Raw genomic sequence first — 19600 nt, forward strand, 5'->3', positions numbered from 1 at the left:
TCACTGCTTGAAAGAGCTTAGGTGCAGGGGATAAAGGTTTGACTTCAGGCTAAAGAACGGAGCTGAGAAATTGCACAAAAATACCATAGAGGCTGGAGAGGAAGACATGTTAATAATAATAGGAATGATAATGATGATACTAATAATAATAAAAATAGTTATAATGATAAGGATGATAATGATAATAATGCAGGATGATTGATAGTTATGTTCATAAAATAAAAAAAATGTAATAGGCTATTTTTATTAATAAGAATAATAATTATTATAATGTTATTTATAGCTACCTGTCTCGCGTCATCATGATAACGGCATAACTTGTAAATACAGCGCTTCTTCCCAAATTTTCCACACGGCCGATCAAATATCATAGAGCGTTCATTGGTTCCTCTGTCATGATTGACTCGCTGGTAAATCAAGAATGCTGGAACACGCTCAGAAGTTGAATCGTGCACGTTTGTTTCTTTCTATTTTCGTCATTGCAACTGATTGGATTAAAAATCAACTTATTCACACTGATTGGATAATTTCAGCACCTTGCACGATTTTGCTGGCGTACGTACCGTAACAACACACCGACACAAATGAAAGTATTTCCAGCTTTAAAGAAAAAAAAATGGCGAACCAGTGTGGATTTCGAAAAACTCCTAAAAAACTTCTTGGTTCTGAAGATGGCCCCAAGCCGCCGCTCCCCCTCCAAAAAAATTGATCTTGCTTCTCAAAGCTCGGGGAACTTTTTTTCTCTCTTTATTTTCCTTGAGATTTGACGTCGCTGGAAAAGGTCCAGAAGAGCCTCTATCCTTTTATACTTGAAGTGGAATGAGTAAGTGAGTAAACAATTTTATTAATCTGAAACCTTTCAGCATGAGGTCTGCAAGTTATGCGTCATGTGATTATTGAGGTATAAAAATCACAGTTAATCCGCTTTCTTGTCTGTTATCCATTTAACCCCTAGGCAAAATGTGTCAGTGAGAAGATGGATTTGAAAACTCCAATCACGCAATGATTCCTATTTGGAATAAACACTTAAAAATCTGTTTTTCTTTCTTCAGAAGCAATTGAATTATTTTACAGTAACACGGCCATTGCGAAAAGAGAAACGATATTTCCGTTTATCTTCCCTCAAATGTCAAGACTGAGTCATTGCTGCAGAGCAAAATTAATCTTACCAATAATGCGATGGTTTTCGATGGTACGTCAAAAATAGCTTGTGAACTCACCGCGCAAGTCAGTTAAATTGTGTGCTAAGTTCCGTAATCGGTACTAATTGACAACGAAGGAGACCCCACATTTAAAACGTTATCCATACCATAAAAGAGATTGCGATCAGTTGAAAATATCGTGATATTTTTTTCATGTTTGTAGGTTTCATTCTTTCTTCCAGACAAATTATCAGACAAATGTCCTGAATTCGAACGCTTGACTGCCTGAAGTTTGACGTTTATCGATCTATTTATGAAAACATTCTGAGTGCCGCAGCGTTGCTACGTACTTGAAATGTTTAGTTAAGATATGAATGAAGATTTCTGTTAAGTTTCTTGTTTTGTCATGTACGCTTCAGGCTGACAGGGTCTTCAAAAAAGCTTGAAATATTTTTGTAGAGATTGTTTGTATATAAAATGACAGAGTAGTTTTGATGTTTAACATTCATTTTCATATAAGCACGCGATTTCGCCGCTCTTTGATTACACTTTTATCCCTACGATGGCTCCCGAGGGCTATCATTTAACGGTTTAATTTTCATGGTCACGTTAGAAATATTTATTAAAAAAGTTCCCACTAAAATCATTTGAAATCAATAAACCATTCCTAAATGACCTTATAAAGAACAGTCAACATAAAGATTGTAAAAATTTGCTGTCGTTTATTTTCTATGAAGTAGGTATTCGTCAACATGGAGGAAACGTTCCCAAATCCTTTCAAGAATTTAAGCTAACTCTTCGCAGCGAAATTTGCTAAGTATATCAGTTTGCGTCCGCGGTGAAGGTTCACAACAATGGAACGAATTGTTAATTGCCTGCTCTTGAATGTCTGTCCTCTCTGTAAGTGGAGTCTAAGTGTGTTTGCCCAGCCAAGGTAACCATTAACTGACATAACAACTAATCATAATAAAAATGTCTTTGCTTTCAGTTTCTTGAGAGGCCATCATTAAAGTGATAAATGACAGACAAGTTTGTCCGCCCTAATTTACCATATTGCCTCGGGCATCACGACAATTGACCATGCAGTCAATTCAAATCCTGCTTGAAATATTATAGACAGCACGTCCATGAGTGTTTGGAAGTGTTTTCTTGGCTTAACGATTCTCTTTGATTACAAACGGAGTATTGCGCAAGTTTCCTTTCTTCAGATGGGACCGCTCCCTTGGTTTTCCCTCTTCTAGGGCCTTTGAAACCGGAAAAAAAGAAAAAAGGAATCTTCTTTTTTTTCAAAACGATGTTAGTTCTGAGCGGCCCGAGGACGGATCATATCTTATAAAGGCTCTTAGACAGGAGATTTTGAAATTGCAGCCCGCAGATAAGAATGAATTTTTAGTTACTTATGAGGTCCGAGAGATCTCTTAGCTGCAGAACTCATTCGTGTCCCGTTGATATGTTGCTGAGAGGCGTGCAAGATAAAAATGCTCTCATAAATACAACTTGGATACTGCCACAGTATTTATATTGCTCAGTCTGCATTCTGACCGTCACTCCGGCATAAAGATTTAGATGAATTTTATAGATAAGGAAATCTTTTAATATTAATGTACTCGGATCTGGAAGCGAACTGTGTCGAAGAACGTTTGCATTTTTTGCTATAACTCTTATTGTTTGAAATTTTTCACCAGATGTCGAATGAAACAACATTGTTATTTAAGGAACTTAAAAGGGAAACTTGAGTAACTTGAAAGTTTTAAGAAGTTACACAAGTTTCCGATACGAATGCCATAGACTACTATTTATATCAAAGATTCAAGTGCTAGGAAGTATTGAATAACTGAATTCTAATTTTGGATACCGAAGTTTTTACGCAAATGCATCTTTTATCTATTTAATGCACTTAATAAAGATTTCATTTCAGGTGTTTTCAATGTATTTTGATTTAATGTACAGAAAGAAGCTGCCAGATTATCCATCCCCCCTCTTCCCAAAGAAGTCTATTTCATGTACGCGGGAATGTATGTGCATGTCGTCTTGCACTTGTCAGTTCTCTCTCCAACCTCGCCCATAGTTCGGAAATACTTGTCCTCCCACGTTTCCTAATCGATTAGGACGGAAATAACCTCTCGGGAGTACTCGGATCTCGAGTAAAATTGCAATCATGCAATCGGAGCAGACCTAAGAGTTCAGGATATCTGCCAGAAAAAAAGAGAGCAGTATCGTCAAACTTTAGCTTTGAATACGGGATGATACTGAGTTAGAAAACAGCTGTTTCCTTTTCAATCTTCAGTCGGTAGCAGTTTCAGTTTATTTCGAAACGTTTAGCCTGGTAAATTATGATCCAGTTTTTTCAAATAAGAAAAACAGAGCAGTTCCGGCGATAACGCAGGACGAGATATCGACTACAACACGCGGTTTCTCAAGCGTGTGTTATCAGCGCATAGAGTAAGCTCAAATATCTGCCCCTTCCATGTGTGCTTGCTAAGCAACAAGCCGGTTGTTCTGTCTGGCTGGTTAAAGATATTATTTTCTATTTTAATTTTACACCATTACCTGACATGGTTATTGACAGGGAATTTCGTGGTATCTGATACCACCTCAATTAATTACCGAACGCGCGGTATTGAAAATATGATACTACTTTTAAAAGAATGTTGACTACTGGATGAAGTTTATTGCCAGAAAGCCATTTTAAAGCGCACGTCGTCGAAAAATGGGTTTCCCACGACCAATCTTTGACCCATGAAAGCCGGAAACATGAAATTTCGAGAAGTTTCTCTTATCTCAAAGCTTACTTCAAGAAAATATGAAAATCCAGAATGACCTGCAACTTCGTGTTTGTTTTATGATTTGCGAGGATACATTGCAATAAATTGCGCGCCGGAACATATGTTAGATTAACCGAAGGACAGTTAAATTAGGGCCGACCTTTCAGATGAACTCAAATCAGGAGACAAACATAGTGTCTTGTTGAAGAAAGAAAAATAAGAGCTGAAGGGGCATCGGCCTGTTGATTAAAGGATTGACCTTAGCTGTATCCTTTGAAGACAAAATTGTCCGTAATCTTTTTTATTTGCCCCCACCATGTGTTGTGTGGCAAGCGAAAGGTTATCAAGTTACACGTGTTGCTTTGAAACAAAGCCAACCTTTTCTAGCATGGTTTTCCACTATTTCCATATTGCATAATCATCCTGTTCACCACCTGTCAAATTTGTTGCTGACTTCAGCGAACTTATATCGAATGCCACTATCTGCTGTCCTTGCAAGCTGAGTCTTGTAAAAGTTGATTCCTAAGGAAAAAAATGAACTAAATTATCTCAAGCTTCTGTTGTGAAAGATATAAAAAAAATTTTTCTGATGATTGCCAACTGAGTGAAATTACTTCGGTTTTGCAATCAGTGAGATTTACCTTTTTTTCCAAGGTGCCTGTTTTTCAATTTAATACCAAACGCTTGATTGTAATTAATGTATCAGTCAAATCCATACACTGAGAAGAAAGTACTAGACGTTAACTATTCGTTAAAGCTAAATAAAAGGCCCCTTATTGAGTTAAAGCATCTTACTGAAGATAAAAGAATATAATTCTGTTAGGGTTTAAAACTTTAATGGACTGGGGTCTGGTTTCACGTAAAGATTTGATAAAATGCTGAATCACAGATGCGCCGAGTGCAATGAAATGTGCAGATATAGCACTAAAATATTAGAGGATAGTGGAAAGAAGTTACCTTGTAAAATATTGTAAGGTGGCACATTTAGATTTTGGTTGCCTTAGGAATCCTTATAATGGCTAAAATTCAGCTTATTGTAACTAAATCAACATTCTTTAGTTAAGATCAGTTTAGTACTTCATTTCAATTTTTAAGAGCGGAGTTCCAGTGTGGCCAGAATAAGAACTGCCTGTTTCCCTGTTTGAATGAGTGATACACCCAATTCGTAAGCTTGGGCTTGTTTTTGTTTAAGTTTCAATTGTTACACTGGAATGTAAAGAAAAGCTTTTGAAAAAGACCCTCCCTACAAACCGCTTATTAACCAAATAATTTTCTGCTGTGTAAATTCCGTTTGAATTACCACCCAAGGGAGTTGTACGTCATCAACAGAAACAAATGATAGCTCTGTGCCATTGTGTTCACCGGACAGTCACGTACTTTCCTACCTAATCCCACTTATTTTCTGAGGTAGCCTTTCAGGGCACAAGCATACAAACATGGGATGAAAGTTAACTGTAGTACTAAGTAAGGGGAAAGTTAATCAGTAACTTATCTGAATTTACCCGATTGCGCAAACACTGATTAAAATTTCTGTCGGTAGCGGTTTGGGCAGTTAAGCAGGCGAGGGAGAGAAAATACATTAGAGCCTACATCTATCCTTATCTGTGTATTTTACGAATTGCTCTGTAAATTATTTTATATGCGATTGGATTTGATTTGTATGTGTGAAAGAGTTTTTTTCAGCAAGGAAATTTAGCGCTAACAAGTGGGAATTCTGTTTTTTACCGAGTCACAGTCAAAACTTCTCTTTTCAAGGTACTTGCGATCGAAAAAAACTGAGCCCTTTTCCGAAGCAGATTTAACCGAGAGAGGTATGTTTCCGATGCAATTATCGATGGCAAGGTGTACCATCCATTTATCGATACAATCAGCTGAAAAATGCGCCTCTCTAAAAGTTTTGAATTTCTGTTCAGCGCAGTTCAAGATAATAACTTCCTTAGTTTTGTTCTACTTCAGACAAAAGAACTGAAACTCGCTAATGTTGTCGCATTAAATCATGTTGTTTTACTGATGTAACAAAGACGCGTAAATCCAGACTTTGCTGTACATTTGCTGTTAAAATATTTCGACCAGACCGTTATAAACGAAGGAGATTTAAGGAAAAAGAAACCCTCGGGATGATAGAGAGCCATTAACACCTTCGCCTGAAATGGTGCTTGGTCTTACAGAAACTTCAATACAACGCCTTTCCCTTAATTTTCCTTTCTTACAAAAGATCTGACGTACTGCTATTGTAATGATTTTTTTTTCGTCGTTGATGCGATTACTGGAGTATTTATCTGTTAAATTAACCAAGTTTGTTTAAAGCATGCGGAAATTAGCGGGCTGAACGTGCAGTTGATTTTTTTCGCACTCGTTTTCCTCTATTAAGTCTTTAATCTTTTTTGCGTCCCTGTTGGTTGTTTGCTATGTGGAATTCTTTGGCAATCATTGTGCTAAAAAAAAGACTCGGCTTAGGGGATGTAAATATAAATAAATTGGGTGATTTGTGGAATTCACGATATTTGAATTTTGATTGGTTAGCGGTAAAAAAGATCCCGCCTCAGAATACGTAATGTCCAAGTGTAATTGTCCACGCTTGTCAACGGGAACAAGCGTAGTAATTAGCGCGAACTCCGATCACAGGCTCAGCGGGTGAATTTATGTTTTACTGCTTTCCCACTGTTACGATTTAGTCAAACATTTATTGTTGCAGCTTTTAGGTCAACTTGACGGAAAGCGTGGACGAACGTACTGCAAGCGACTCACGAATTACGTGGTGCGGTGAAACCTTTGAAGTGACAAGATTTTGTGCTTAGAGCACAGTTGATTGCGTTCGGAGTTTTATCAACAATGGTCTCTTTCTACGTCTTTCTTGTTGTGCTTGCCACCGTTTCTTCTGGTTTTGGTCAAGATAACGATAACGAACCGTCTTGTGCTACAGTGAAGACTGCCTACAGACAGAAAAGGCTGACAGATAGTGATGTACCGCAATGGGCTGTGAAAGGTATACAGTGCTGCATGAAGTGTGCCATACCAACACTCTGTGAGCTTTGTAAATATGTGGTTGTTTCGGACCATTCTCGGTGATATCTACGTTTTGTTAATATTCTTCTCTCGGCATGGGGTATCACTTAGTAAATTTCGCCTTCAATTCTGATATTATCGCTAACACATTTTGTCTTTACATCAGGGGATGACCTTCGCGTCTGCCCGAAAGACAACGGTAAGCAATGCTGCTCACAGCAAATGGAAGATCGCTTCGCTGTCTTTGCGAGCGAAGATTTTGACAAAGCGGTCTCGTCGAAAGTTAGCGAAATGAGGAGACAGTTCCACCTTCAAGAAAAAGCATTTAACGGTGAGTCAGTTACGACAAAATGTACAAAGTGTTAAAAGTGTGTGGATTAAGTTTGAGTGAAAAATGGATCTGCTAATGGCATTTCGAATATACAGAAACCAGCGATTTTTATGCACGCGCTCTTCACGTTAAGCTGATTTCGAGAAGAAAAACTTGCCTCTACGTTTATTTTATTTCAAGTTAATCGCGGATCGGTGTGACCGCGAGCATTTCGTTTACAAGGTCATTTTCTTCAATATAGGTCGATCCGACTTGGTCCACAGGAAATTGAACAAAATTCAAAAGTAAACATCGATGTGCATGCTTGATGCTACTTTACGCATAAGCCTGAAGCAATAATTATGTCACTCTAAATATTCTGTCGTTCCGGTTTTAGGTAATCCCTGAATACGCCAAACAAGAACACACGCTAAGTTACTTAAAGATTTTTATAGCTTTACGAAAATTTTATGCGCCGCTTAATTTAATTCATGTGGGCAGAAAAGACGATGGAATCGAAGGATTTACCGTAAATTTTGAAGTTATCAAAGTAAATAATGATAGCTGCCTCTGTAACCTTATCTTTTCTATCTCCTCTGTGGAATGTCCGAGAAAACAGGCTTAAAATTTATCGGGTTGAGTGTTATAAGCTCCCATGAATCGAGCCTATCTAAGGAACTAGTACTTTCTGTGGCAGTTCTAATGGATACACCTCGATTTTTCGCGAGGCCAACCGTACGTCTTGAATAGGATTTTACTCTCAATCGAGTTTGTGAATAGTTCGTGATGTAATTTCGGCAAAGTCTTCCAAACCGTTAGTATTAAATTACTTTCCGCTCTGAGCTGCCTTCGGTTCTACAACGTGTTCATTTGGTAAACTTTTCTTAAAGCCGACAGGGCATGCTTATGTCTGTCGAACAATCGAGGTTAACGATGAACCAGCACCGTTTATTTCAGAGCACATGTTGTTGGGTAATTACTGCACTGAAGGTTTATCTTTGTCAGTAGAGGTCGCACAAATCACTCCAGTTTCTTCTTTGCTTCAGTGTAATCACAAGCGAATGTTAAATTTAGAATCGACTGTTGTTTTGCGCAGTATGCGATTGCCCGAGGCTATTGAATATTGATATTAATCAGAATGGAATATGTTATTTCTTTTATTGTGAAGTTGATTGTTTTCCCAATTTCGCGGTTTTCTCGGGTCAGCGAACGCGCTACCCAAACTCCGTATATATCTTACCATCTAGTGAAGTACTAATGTCGCGGGCTTTGTTCGATCTCATATCCAAAATGTATACTGCATGGGAAAATTGGCAGCGAAAAGATAATGATTTTATAAATCCAACTAAGACAAAACGGAAATTAAAGAAGAAATGAAACAATCTCTCTCGTAGTATGATCGTTATTGGAGTGGCAATGTTGTGAATTATTAAGTAAAACTTTCGCCTTTTACAGGAATAAGTAATGAAGTTTTGCAATAGTGAAGTTTTAATATTAATATTTGTTTTGTCATAGCTTTTTTTATGATCTTAGGGCATTGAATATTGATCCCCCAATTTCCATTTAAACCACATAGTGTCTTGTGGATTGGATTTACAGAATTGTTTGGTCTTTCCAAGTCGTGGTTTAGCTGGGTTAAATACAGTTGTCAAAAGCTTACAAACTACTTCATTTCCTTTATTTCTCTGAGGAAGTTTGATAAATTAAAAGGCCAATTTTTTTTTTTTTTTGGGAAATGTCTCCTTTTGCATTGCTAGAAGGAATAGAGTGCAGACTCAATGCACATACCAGTCTTTCGCCAAAGCAGTGTTAAACAGGTTTTATTCCAAGTATATTAAGAATATTAATGAACTTCCCTTCCGAATATATAGCTCAAATATGGGCTTTGCCAGTGTCAAAGTGCATTGCTTGAAAAGTGGGTTTGTGAATAAATTCTAAGCAGTGTGCATCAATTATCACCTTATCTTAACCACAAAGCCATTCTTTATACTGTTTATAACACTCGAGATATCTGTATCTTGCTTTGTCGATCATGAAAAACTTAAGGGCAGACACACAAATAGTTTTTTGGTAATTACTCAACAAATATAGCAAAATCCATAGGATTATGCAAATCTCTCATAAATCATTGTGACCTGATGGAATTGAAGCTAACATTTACTCTTAAAAAATTGTGAAATTTAGGTTTAAAAATATACCTGTTGTGATGTAAATTTCGTGAGACCCAAACTTATGAAAGGTCAGACTGTTTAGCCGCAAAATTACCCTCTGTCATGTGAAACTTCAGTGGTTTTGCTCTGAGGTTGGGATGACTGTTTTTACTGGTTGCTTGAATATAATGTCAGAAGTTTCTTGTATCTGCGTTTTGTAAAGGTGTAAAGTATGAATTCAAATTACGGGTACTTGTTTGAGTTTGTTTTATTATATTCTTGGTATTCTAAAGTTCTTTCAAAGTTATGGCTGTTTCCTTTTTTTTGTGGCAGTATTGTTATATTTTTTTTCATATCACAAAATGTATCTGTGAACCAGGATCCAGAATATTACTTCAGGAGCTGTAATATTCTCAATTGGTCCAGGAACTGAGAAGTTTGTAGAATTTGGCCGCTATTATAGAGTTGGGATCCCCCTGATTAGCACAGTTTTCCGGAGGTGGTCAAAATTTCCTTCCTAATTACTTTTGCCCATAACAACATACCAGTGAAATCCTTTATTTTCAATGTTTGTAATTTTTTTTTTCTAGAAATGATCAGAAATGTTGCAATTCTTTTTCTTCATTTTTTGCATAAACAAGATATGAGTAACATAATTTTTTTTTTTTCGTTTTGTAATTTTTTTTTTAATGTTCAGAAATGTTGCAGTTTTCTTTTCATTTTTGGCTTCAAACATCACATGTATAACATCTTTTTTAAATTTTTGTAATTATCTTTTTCTAGAATTGATATGGAATGAACATATGCCTGAAAGCAAAATAATGATGTTAATTTTGAAGTATGATTTACATCGTTTACAATAGGCTCATTTGCTTTAAAGAAATATTTCTTCATCTGGATTTGAATAAAACATTGTTATTATCAAAATTGTCTGGACTTGCAGACATCACAGGTGATTGTCACCTGTCCATTGTTCACCTAATTTGAGACTTGTCTTAAATGGCATTGTTAATTTCTTGCAGCAAAAAGGTTTTTCAGTGATAATTGATTTCTGAATTTTCTACCCTGAATTTAATAGTAACAATACAATTCTTCCCTGGATTATAAACTGGCTTTGCTGAACCTTGGTGTTAGAAGAGTCTACATCCTTACTAAAAGCAAACTGTAATTTTCTTTTCTAATAGTTAATACTGTTTCAAGTGAAAATGAATAGCAGCAGACATATACAGAGCTGTGAAGTGACCAAGTTAATGCCCACCACTTTTAGTGTCACTGAAGTTGAGAATTGTTTTGGTATATACCATGCCATGAACCAAGAAATTAGTTTAATTCTTTCAGTATACCAAAAATGGTTGGAAATTGAACTCTTGTCATCCAGTTTGATGTCATCAGCTGCTCTCTGAGATAATAGCACTTGCTGTATAATCACTTTTGGGCTAGCCAATTGGCGTAGGGGAAAAGAACTATTCATTTGTGTGGTATGTATTAGCTCTTAATATTTCAGTCTGTGGAGAGCTGGACCCATTGTGCGGAAGTAATGTTATTTAAGTTAAGAACAATCTGTCAAACCTCATAATTATGAAATAGTATTTGTTTAGCTGCTACAAGATGTTTTTGATAAATTGGTTCATAACTGGCTGCTGTCCTCTGTTTTGTGTAAATTTTAAATCAAATTTAATAATTTTGCTGGGAAAAGGTAACATTTTTGGTGATTTATGTGGGTTGAACAATAGACATGGCAGTGATGCTAAAGAAGGATTATCATTTAAAAATGTGATGGATGTATGGTCTGAAATGAGTAGGCAATTAATTGAATTATGTTTGTGTAACAAGCTTGGCATGTTACCATGCACTTCCCCCAGAAAAAAATTGAGATTTGAAACTTTGCAAGATGCAATTTTAAGCATTTTGAGACATAAATAGGTAACTTTTTTTGGCCAGATATTGAGGATAGAATAATTTCCTAAATATGTGTTTTCTGTCTTAAATCACAATTCACAAAGAGGGTGGCACAAAATGAACTGGCAGCCAGTGGGTTGTGACTTCCTACTGGCATCAAATGACAACCTTGGTAAAGATCCTAAGACATGACAATGAGCATGTAGCACTGCATTTGGCTGAATGGGTCTTGGATTGTTTTCTTAAATGAGAAGTGTGCTTCGGAAACATCCTAATTTAAACTATATTTGAATGGTTACTATTTTTCTTGGGTTAAGATTCCACATAGTCACATAACCTTTCCAGAATTGTCTTTTAATGTGATTTATATTCAACTGTTCATGTTCCTTCTGACGTGTCATTCCCAAGTGCTTAAACAGATCACCAAGAAATGGGAAAAAGGGGAGTAAGTCTCTGTTAACCCTTAAATTCCAAAGATCCAACAAGAAATTCTCCCTTTAAAGTCCCTTACATTTCCTTATAAATTTAACAAGAGAATTACGTGTTCTATCTACTTAGTATAAGGAAACGTTACTCGTTATCCACTTCAGAGAGTTGAAGGGTGAAATCATGGGTATTTGGCCAGGTTGCTGAATTAGGTTGATACTTTATTGGACACTTAAACTCACTTAAACTCAGTCTGTGACATAATCTTGCAATTACCATTTAAGGGAGCTTGTAAAGTGATGTTGTTTTTAAAGCATTCTTCTGTCGTAATGCCTTTTATGTCTCTAATGTTTTTTTCCTCATTTATCCAGCACACTTCCAATCCTTGATCAAGGAATCCCACGAATCACTGGATGCTTACTTCAAGAAAGTCTACGTTCACTACTACTCCCAGAACAGCAAGATATTCTCAGATTTTTATGCAGAATTAATGAAATATTATGAGGGAGAGTCCAGCTCTGACATGAAAACAATCTTAAACAAACTGTTCAAAATTCTCATGCAAAAAATGTTCCAGATCATGCATGCTCGTTTCCAGTTCAGCAATTCTTATCTGGAATGTATACCGAAGCATATGGATCAGCTAAAACCTTTTGGGAATTATCCAGAAACGTTAACCTCTGAGTTGAGAAGTGTTTTAATTTTTGCAAAGGCCCTTACAAAAGCACTTGATGATGTTCATGATGTTTTCATCATGCTTGAGAACTCAATTTCTTCTAAAGACTGTCAGGATCAACTCATCAAGCTGAAATACTGCTCCTGGTGCAAGGCTTTGACATCATTAAAACCTTGTCATCAGTTTTGTATGGATGTACATAAGGGTTGTTTGGCTGACATAGCAAAGGTGAACAATCAATGGCAACGCTACCTGGCGGCAGTGAACGAACTTTTTGAGAAGCTTTCAGGGGTATACAATATTGAAATTATCCTGTCCAAAGCGCACATCAAGATGTCATTGCCATCATGAATTTCCAAGAACCAACTGTGGCTAAAGCTGTCGAGGAAAGGGTAAATTAAAATTCTTTCTTTTCGTCCCCTTATTTTTACTGGAGGTTTCTCCTGAATTGTTGTATCTCACAGCTGGTCCATGTTTGTGGTGGCTTCATGAGCTCCTTTATTTAGTGGGACAGTTTGTGCCTTTGTATCAGGCAATTCGGTCTATGCCCAGAGGAGATTTCTACCTGATTGCTGTTCACACAAAAAATTGGATCTCTGTTGCTAAGGTCAACAACTAGCATTCCATCAGGTTGAAACGGTAAACAAGGCTATGGTTTTTCATTTTGTAGAACACACTTGTATTGAATTATGCATGATGTGACTTCATTACAAGAGAAACTATTACATCAGTGATTACAACATGTCTACTTGATGCTGATAAATACATGGAAGAGTTGTTAAAACCAAGATTGTGCATTTCAGACTGGAAAGCCTTTGAAATTGAATGAAGATTTATCAATCAGTCTCAGATTTAAGTGACAAGGGAATTTTGAGGGGTATTCTGAAATTTCTCCTTTTTTTTCAGTTTTTCTTGTGTGTCTTTTTTTGGTCTGTGTGCCTTTTTCTTTGATACAAGTGTTTATGATCTTCTTTAGTGTAAATTCTGTTCTCAATAAATGTCCTGTCACCATATGCTGAAAAAGGAAGCCTTGGATTCCCAAACTTAGTTGATTAAACATCATTTTCATGCCCTGGAAATGAGATGCTTTTAAAGAACAGTGTATTTATACATGTCTTTGATGCTGAGTTTTACAGGCTTGCTATTCTAAACTTTCTCAGGTATTCCAAGTATGTGGTAACCCTGAATTAACTAAGAGATCAACAGATGACTTTTTCCTTGAAGGAAACAATCGACAAAGAAGAGAAAATGATGCTGCTTTACCCAAAAAATCAGCAGATGTCACCTTGGAATCGTAAGTTTAGAAATGTGCCATCTCCGTTTTTGGACTAGAAGGGTGATGTTAGTTGAACAGCGAGGAAGCTGTTGTGTCTTCATTTTGAACCACTATTTACAAACTTTATTAAGTTGAATACAGATCTGAAGTAAATTTAATAAATAAGGGTGCAGGATATCCTAAAAAAAGAAGGGCTTGTCGGAGTGGGATATCCTACATTCTTAAATGCTTTAAATTTAATCAATTGACTTCAGTAGTAAAGCCCACACACACTTATACACTTGCTTTCATACCACAAGGAACATACATAAGCATATACAGGCACACACAAAAAAACTCAAATTATTTAAACTGATGACTATTTAATGAGACTTGGTGGCGATCAAAATTATGAATTAAATTAATTAATACATGTCAATATAGAAGCACTTCAATTTCTTTTGGACAGATGTAGGCTTCTTGACTTGAAATATTCATCAATAATATTCCAAGTTTTAGGACTTTGGAATTTAATACTGAAAAGGCTTGTAGTTATGAATAAGGGTGCAGCATGAAATGGTACAAAGAGTTCCGTCTTGAACAAACGTTTGTCTTGGAAGACTTTATGTAATCTTGCCTTGGGAATTTGATTACACAAGGTGTGATCGCATTTTTGATAGCAGAAATTCCCTCTTCTCTCAGATTAAAAACAGACTTCAAAGCCGTAATGAAAATGGCTGATAACTTTTGGACTTCGCTACCAGACATGTTATGTAGTGACATAGCAGCTGAAAAGAATAACCCCTCAGAGTGTTGGAATGGTGCTGGTAAAGGAAGGTAAATATTTCCTCTTGTTCTGTTACCTTGATCTCATCTCCTTTATATAACTAGACCCTGTGAGCAGGGTAACTGGGATACCTGGATGGTACTGGATCCGTGGAATCAAGTGTAGTGATACTACGCGTGTCGGACTAGTATACTGAAATAGTGAGCTCAAGTGTGGCCAATGGCATACACCTGTCTCAAAACATAGGCATGCTATGCATGCAAGAGTTATTTTTGGTAGGGTGGGTGGATTACTTGAAGCATTGTAAGTGGTCTACATTCTTACAAAAGGAAAGAAGATTATTAACGCGGGAAAGAATGAAAATGTCAAATTACCTCACACACAGGTATTTTGTGGTAGATTATGTGTGTTGTGTGTATAAATGTAACCAAAAATAAACTGTATTGGTGCCATGGATACCTGTTAGTACAAGATGTAGACAGCAGACTGCAGACCGGATACAAAATATAGACTGCAGAGTGGGTACAAAATGCAGACTGAGAATCTGAAGAGTTTTTACATCTGGTATATAATAACATGTCATCTTACAGCTTACCGAGCGTCACGCAATCGCTTTTCCGCAATCAGACTTCACGATTATTTGCACTATTGTGGAAAATTCCTGGCCCATTTCTTGATGAAAATCGATCGTAATATAATTTCAAGCCTTCAACATAGTTGGTTGGTGTGATGTCTGTACAGATTTTACCAATGTAATTAAAGTAGATGACGTGAATAATAGTGATGGTAAAGCAAGCTTAAAACGGCAATAATCGCCAGAAACTAAAACGGATACAAAACGGAGGGTATGAGTAAGTTTTATTGATTTTACGAGAAAAATCTTCATATGTAAATCGACCATATTTCGTTCCCTATACTATTCCTTATAACGTGTTCAAATTTTCAACAGTTCCTAGCATAACTCACTCTGAGTTACACAACGCGTGACGCGTTCGTGAATTAATCGTTGGCTTTTTCTTGAGACTTGACCTTGGGTTGCCTGTGACAAGACAATTGAGTAAACAATACTTGACATAAAAACATTATACACAAAAAACACGGGGTTTTGGATCATGTTTTTATTAAAAAAGAATATCCATACAACTACAATGAAAACAAATATAAGATTCACCTTTCTGATCGTGAAATTAATACCATTCGCACTGTTATTGTAGCTACGTTCCCTGGCATCAAGTGAATCCAACATGGCGTCTTTCTTCACAAGCAGTTTGCATCCATTTGAATTTTGTTCTTCAGTCTCACGGTAGTAGTGTTGTTCAATAGATTGCATAGAGTATATGCAGTTTGGTTTCAGATTTCAGATTTTGCTTTATACAACGAGTTAACGTTTTCAACTAAGACATGGCATACTTAGCATACAAGACATACAAGGCATTCAATGCTTTCATGGCTTTCAAGCGTTCGCGATTCAGTCCGTTCCAAAATTACCGCTCAATAACATCTTTTTGTGTGGATTGGCCGCGAACAATACAACTTGTGTATGCGTCTATAAGTATTTTGAGCGTTTGCGCCATAATGCTCCAGATGATCGTAATCCAAACATGTTGAAATACAAAACGACTAACAAAAGAATTTTATGGGCAAAAATCTCGTGTTCGTCATGTGACCCGGCCCTGTCCGTGCATGACAACGTCAATCATCATCAAGATAGCACGCGTGATCAGCATGTGAACACCTCATTGGATCACAGTTAGTTGTCATGGTGTTCGGGGCCCAGTGACCTCTGGGTACTATTGCGCAATTTTTCCATTTTGTGGCGGAGGAAAAAAAAAAAAAAAAAGACGACAAAAAAACAAAGGCATTTTATGACTGGGCTACCACAGGTATCCCAGTAATTAGCAAGGTGGTAGTGGCAGTAGGGCTACTGAAAAGATGGTTAGACAGGTATGGTCAGATGAAGACTAGAAGCGTAGTAGTTCAATTGTCATGATTGTCAATCAACAGATTGACTCTACAGTTGAGAATGACTTGAAATCATGTAACATTTCATTAACCCCTTCAACTCCAATGAGTGACCAAGACAGAATTTCTATTTCAAGCAAGAAATAAGATTAAGACAAATATCAATAGGAGAATCATTGGTTGAACCAATAGGAAATTCTCTGAACTAACATCAGAACAATTGTATGGAAGACAGGAAGGAGAATCAGTAATGAGATCTTAAGAGTGAAATGTTTGCTCCTTACACTATCAGTACAATATCAAGTAGACAAGTAAAGAGAATAAAGAAACATATCAATTAGGGGATTATTGCTTGATCCAATTCCAAATTCTCCAAACTAAAATCACATAAATTGTATGGCAGAGAGTAAGGAGAATTAATCATGAAATCTTGGGAGTTAAAGGGTTAACAACTCATGAACAAAATATCTGTTTTCTTTTTCAAAGTTACTCAAGCCCTGATGATGGAAAGAATGCCATCGAAGAAAACCAAGCACCATCTGTGTTAAAAGCTAGTGAAAAATTGAAAAACATTGTGAAAATGATTGAGGAATATTCCAATGCTGCAGTGTATGGGGATGAAATAAATATCGTCACCACAGACAATGAGGATGATGATGAATCAGGAAGTGGGAGTGGTGATGGAAGTGGAGGCAGTGGAGGCAGTGGAACAAATGAAATACCAATTAGCACAGATGCACCACCTACAGACCCCATCAATGGGGTTGATGGCCTTGACAATGATGATAATGTTGTTGGGGGAGGGGTGGGTGGAAACACTCAAGGACAATCAAGGAACTCTGCTTCACAAACTGTAGTTGGAGCATGGTTGTTCTATTCAGCAATTTTATTGTTGTGTTCTTCACTTGTACCATAATGGTATTAATGGAAGTGGGATTCCTGTTATTGCCTACAACACAAAACATTTGCATCATACTGTACAGTACGGAATGGATTGTCTGCACTCAGTTTCTTTGAAAAGATTATTTAGTTTTGATACTGGTCATCAAGGCATTGTCCATGTTATTCAGTGCAAAAATTTCAATCCAGCCATCATCTCAAACTGTGCAAGAAACAAGCTAGACTATGAATGAAAAATATCAAGCTTTTTATTTGTGAATATGGGAATTTATTTTTACGAAACATGACTGGAATGAATGTTAATTAATTGATTTGTAAAGTTTTAAGTTTGCACAACTATTTGAAAAATCAGTAGTTGTTTTTTCACTTCAAATTCCTGCTCAAAATGAACTTCAGTTTGCTACAGTTATCATAAGCTCTTACAAATAGTCTATGGTATTAAGACTTGACAGAAATTGTATATACAATTGGCCCCTCTTTTGTGGCACTTTGATGCCCAGTGTTGATAGGAGTTAGTTGGAAAGGCTTCAAGTGTCATCTCATATAGTATTTGTTTGGATTTTGTAAAAGAGGGAGCTTTGTGCTCAAATTTTTTTAAAACTGCTTTATTGGACATAGTGTGCCATTTGCTTATACTTTTGGAGCTTTATTAGACACTGGCTGAACTTGAAATGTCATTAAGCTTGTCAAGAGAGGAAGTGCTCCAAATTTAGTTATCAACAACCAGAATATAGAAAAGAAGTAGTTTGTAAATCTATGTCACAGGCACTTGGAGATAAGTGCAAGTAACTTTAAGACTGGTTATGCATTGGGTAAAGTGGTTGGTTGTGAAAAATGTGAAAGCCTCACATTTTCTTCACTCCTTCCTTGAATGAACAAGTTATCTTGTCAATGGCAGGCTTTTAAAAATAACACAAGTGCAATTTGTGAACGAGTTTTAAAAGTAATCATGGATTGCTTTAATTGTAATTGGCATAGCGTTTGGTTAGATCCAGAAAATTGATTGAGTGGTTTCAACAAATGGAACGCAAAACTAACCTAATCATGATTTTTCATTAGTATTCTCCCACGGTTGAAATCGAGAGTTTCTTTTTCATTTGAGCTCTTTGGGCTTTTGTATACTTCCCTATTATTGTTATGGGCTGTTGTGATTGTGTTTTTTGGTGGTTTTGTAATACTCAATTCAAAGGTGCTCTTAGTGAGAGGGATGTAATCCTTCAGTGGTTCAAACTTGTTTGAATAGAATCAGTGACTAATTTCCACCTTTTGAGTTCAGTACTATTATTCATGTTTGTCTCAACTCTTTAACCCCCATGAATGACCAAGACAGAATCTCTCCTTACATCCAAATTGTATTGCAGAGAGTAAGGAGAATTAGTGAGGAGATCTAGCGAGTGAAAGACTTAGAAGCTAAGGTGAATATCACTAGAAGCAGGAGTTAAATTGTTAGGACCACTGTTTAAACTGTACTTTTATAGAGAAAGGAAAAAATTTATTTTTCTGATCACTTTGTAACTTGTATGAATTAATACTGGTACCATTTGTGTTTTTTAACAATGGGCATTTGATAGACTACTAAAAGAGAAGTCTTGGTATGTGATTAAGAGCTCCTCATGGGCTTGGTTTTTTTTTTTTTAATGATATTTGATATGATCTGTAGAAATTCTTCCTGGTCTTGGATTTGTCACAATTTTTAACTTGTAAAGAAATCATCTGATGACTTATTGAAATTGAAGGAAAATTTTCTGTTTGAAGTATTTTCATTATTGTGGTTAGATAAATTTATATTTTCAAAAGTGGATTCACACACCAAAGTTGCTTTTCCTTCTTTCAGTGTTCCACTAGTATGTTTTTTTTCTATCAATGTTCAGTACAAAATAATTATCCTGTGACACAGTTGTTAAGTTGGTGTTTCATTATCAATTTCTTGTAAGGGAAATTACTGTATGCAGAGACAATATAACTAGTAATATACAACAGATTTCAAATAAAAATGACTTCCAATTCTGGAGTCAACACATCACTTGCAGTTTGTTAGACTTTTCATGAAAGAATTGTTTTTACATGAGATGGGTTTTTGGTAGTCCAAGGGGATTGTCCACATCTTGATTAAAAATAACCATTGTAGTTAATCAACCAAATTTTGAGCTTATAGGCAGCGTAGGCAACGGCAAATGAACACTTTGGTCTGATTCCTGCTAACCGAAGTAATACATCCTCAAGATGTGTTATGAAGCAGGCCTCTCTCATGGGATAAAGCTACATCCTCACTAGGAATCAGCAATGTGTTTGAGAGAGACAATGAAAATGAATGTTCTACCC

At 36.4% G+C, this 19600-nt stretch overlaps 1 protein-coding gene across 1 annotated transcript; it reads left to right on the plus strand.

The window, feature by feature from the left end:
- The first annotated feature begins 6476 nt into the window (after positions 1 to 6476).
- On the plus strand, positions 6477 to 19304 carry LOC131792236 (glypican-4-like). Its single transcript, XM_059109615.2, is given in 7 exon segments — positions 6477 to 6893; positions 7080 to 7244; positions 12070 to 12711; positions 12714 to 12766; positions 13535 to 13668; positions 14332 to 14466; positions 16865 to 19304. Coding segments are annotated over 7 exon segments (1713 nt in total). The 5' UTR covers positions 6477 to 6739; the 3' UTR covers positions 17295 to 19304.
- The last annotated feature ends 296 nt before the right edge of the window (positions 19305 to 19600 follow it).

This window comes from Pocillopora verrucosa, chromosome 6 (genome assembly GCF_036669915.1).
Source record: "Pocillopora verrucosa isolate sample1 chromosome 6, ASM3666991v2, whole genome shotgun sequence".
NCBI lineage: Eukaryota > Metazoa > Cnidaria > Anthozoa > Scleractinia > Pocilloporidae > Pocillopora > Pocillopora verrucosa.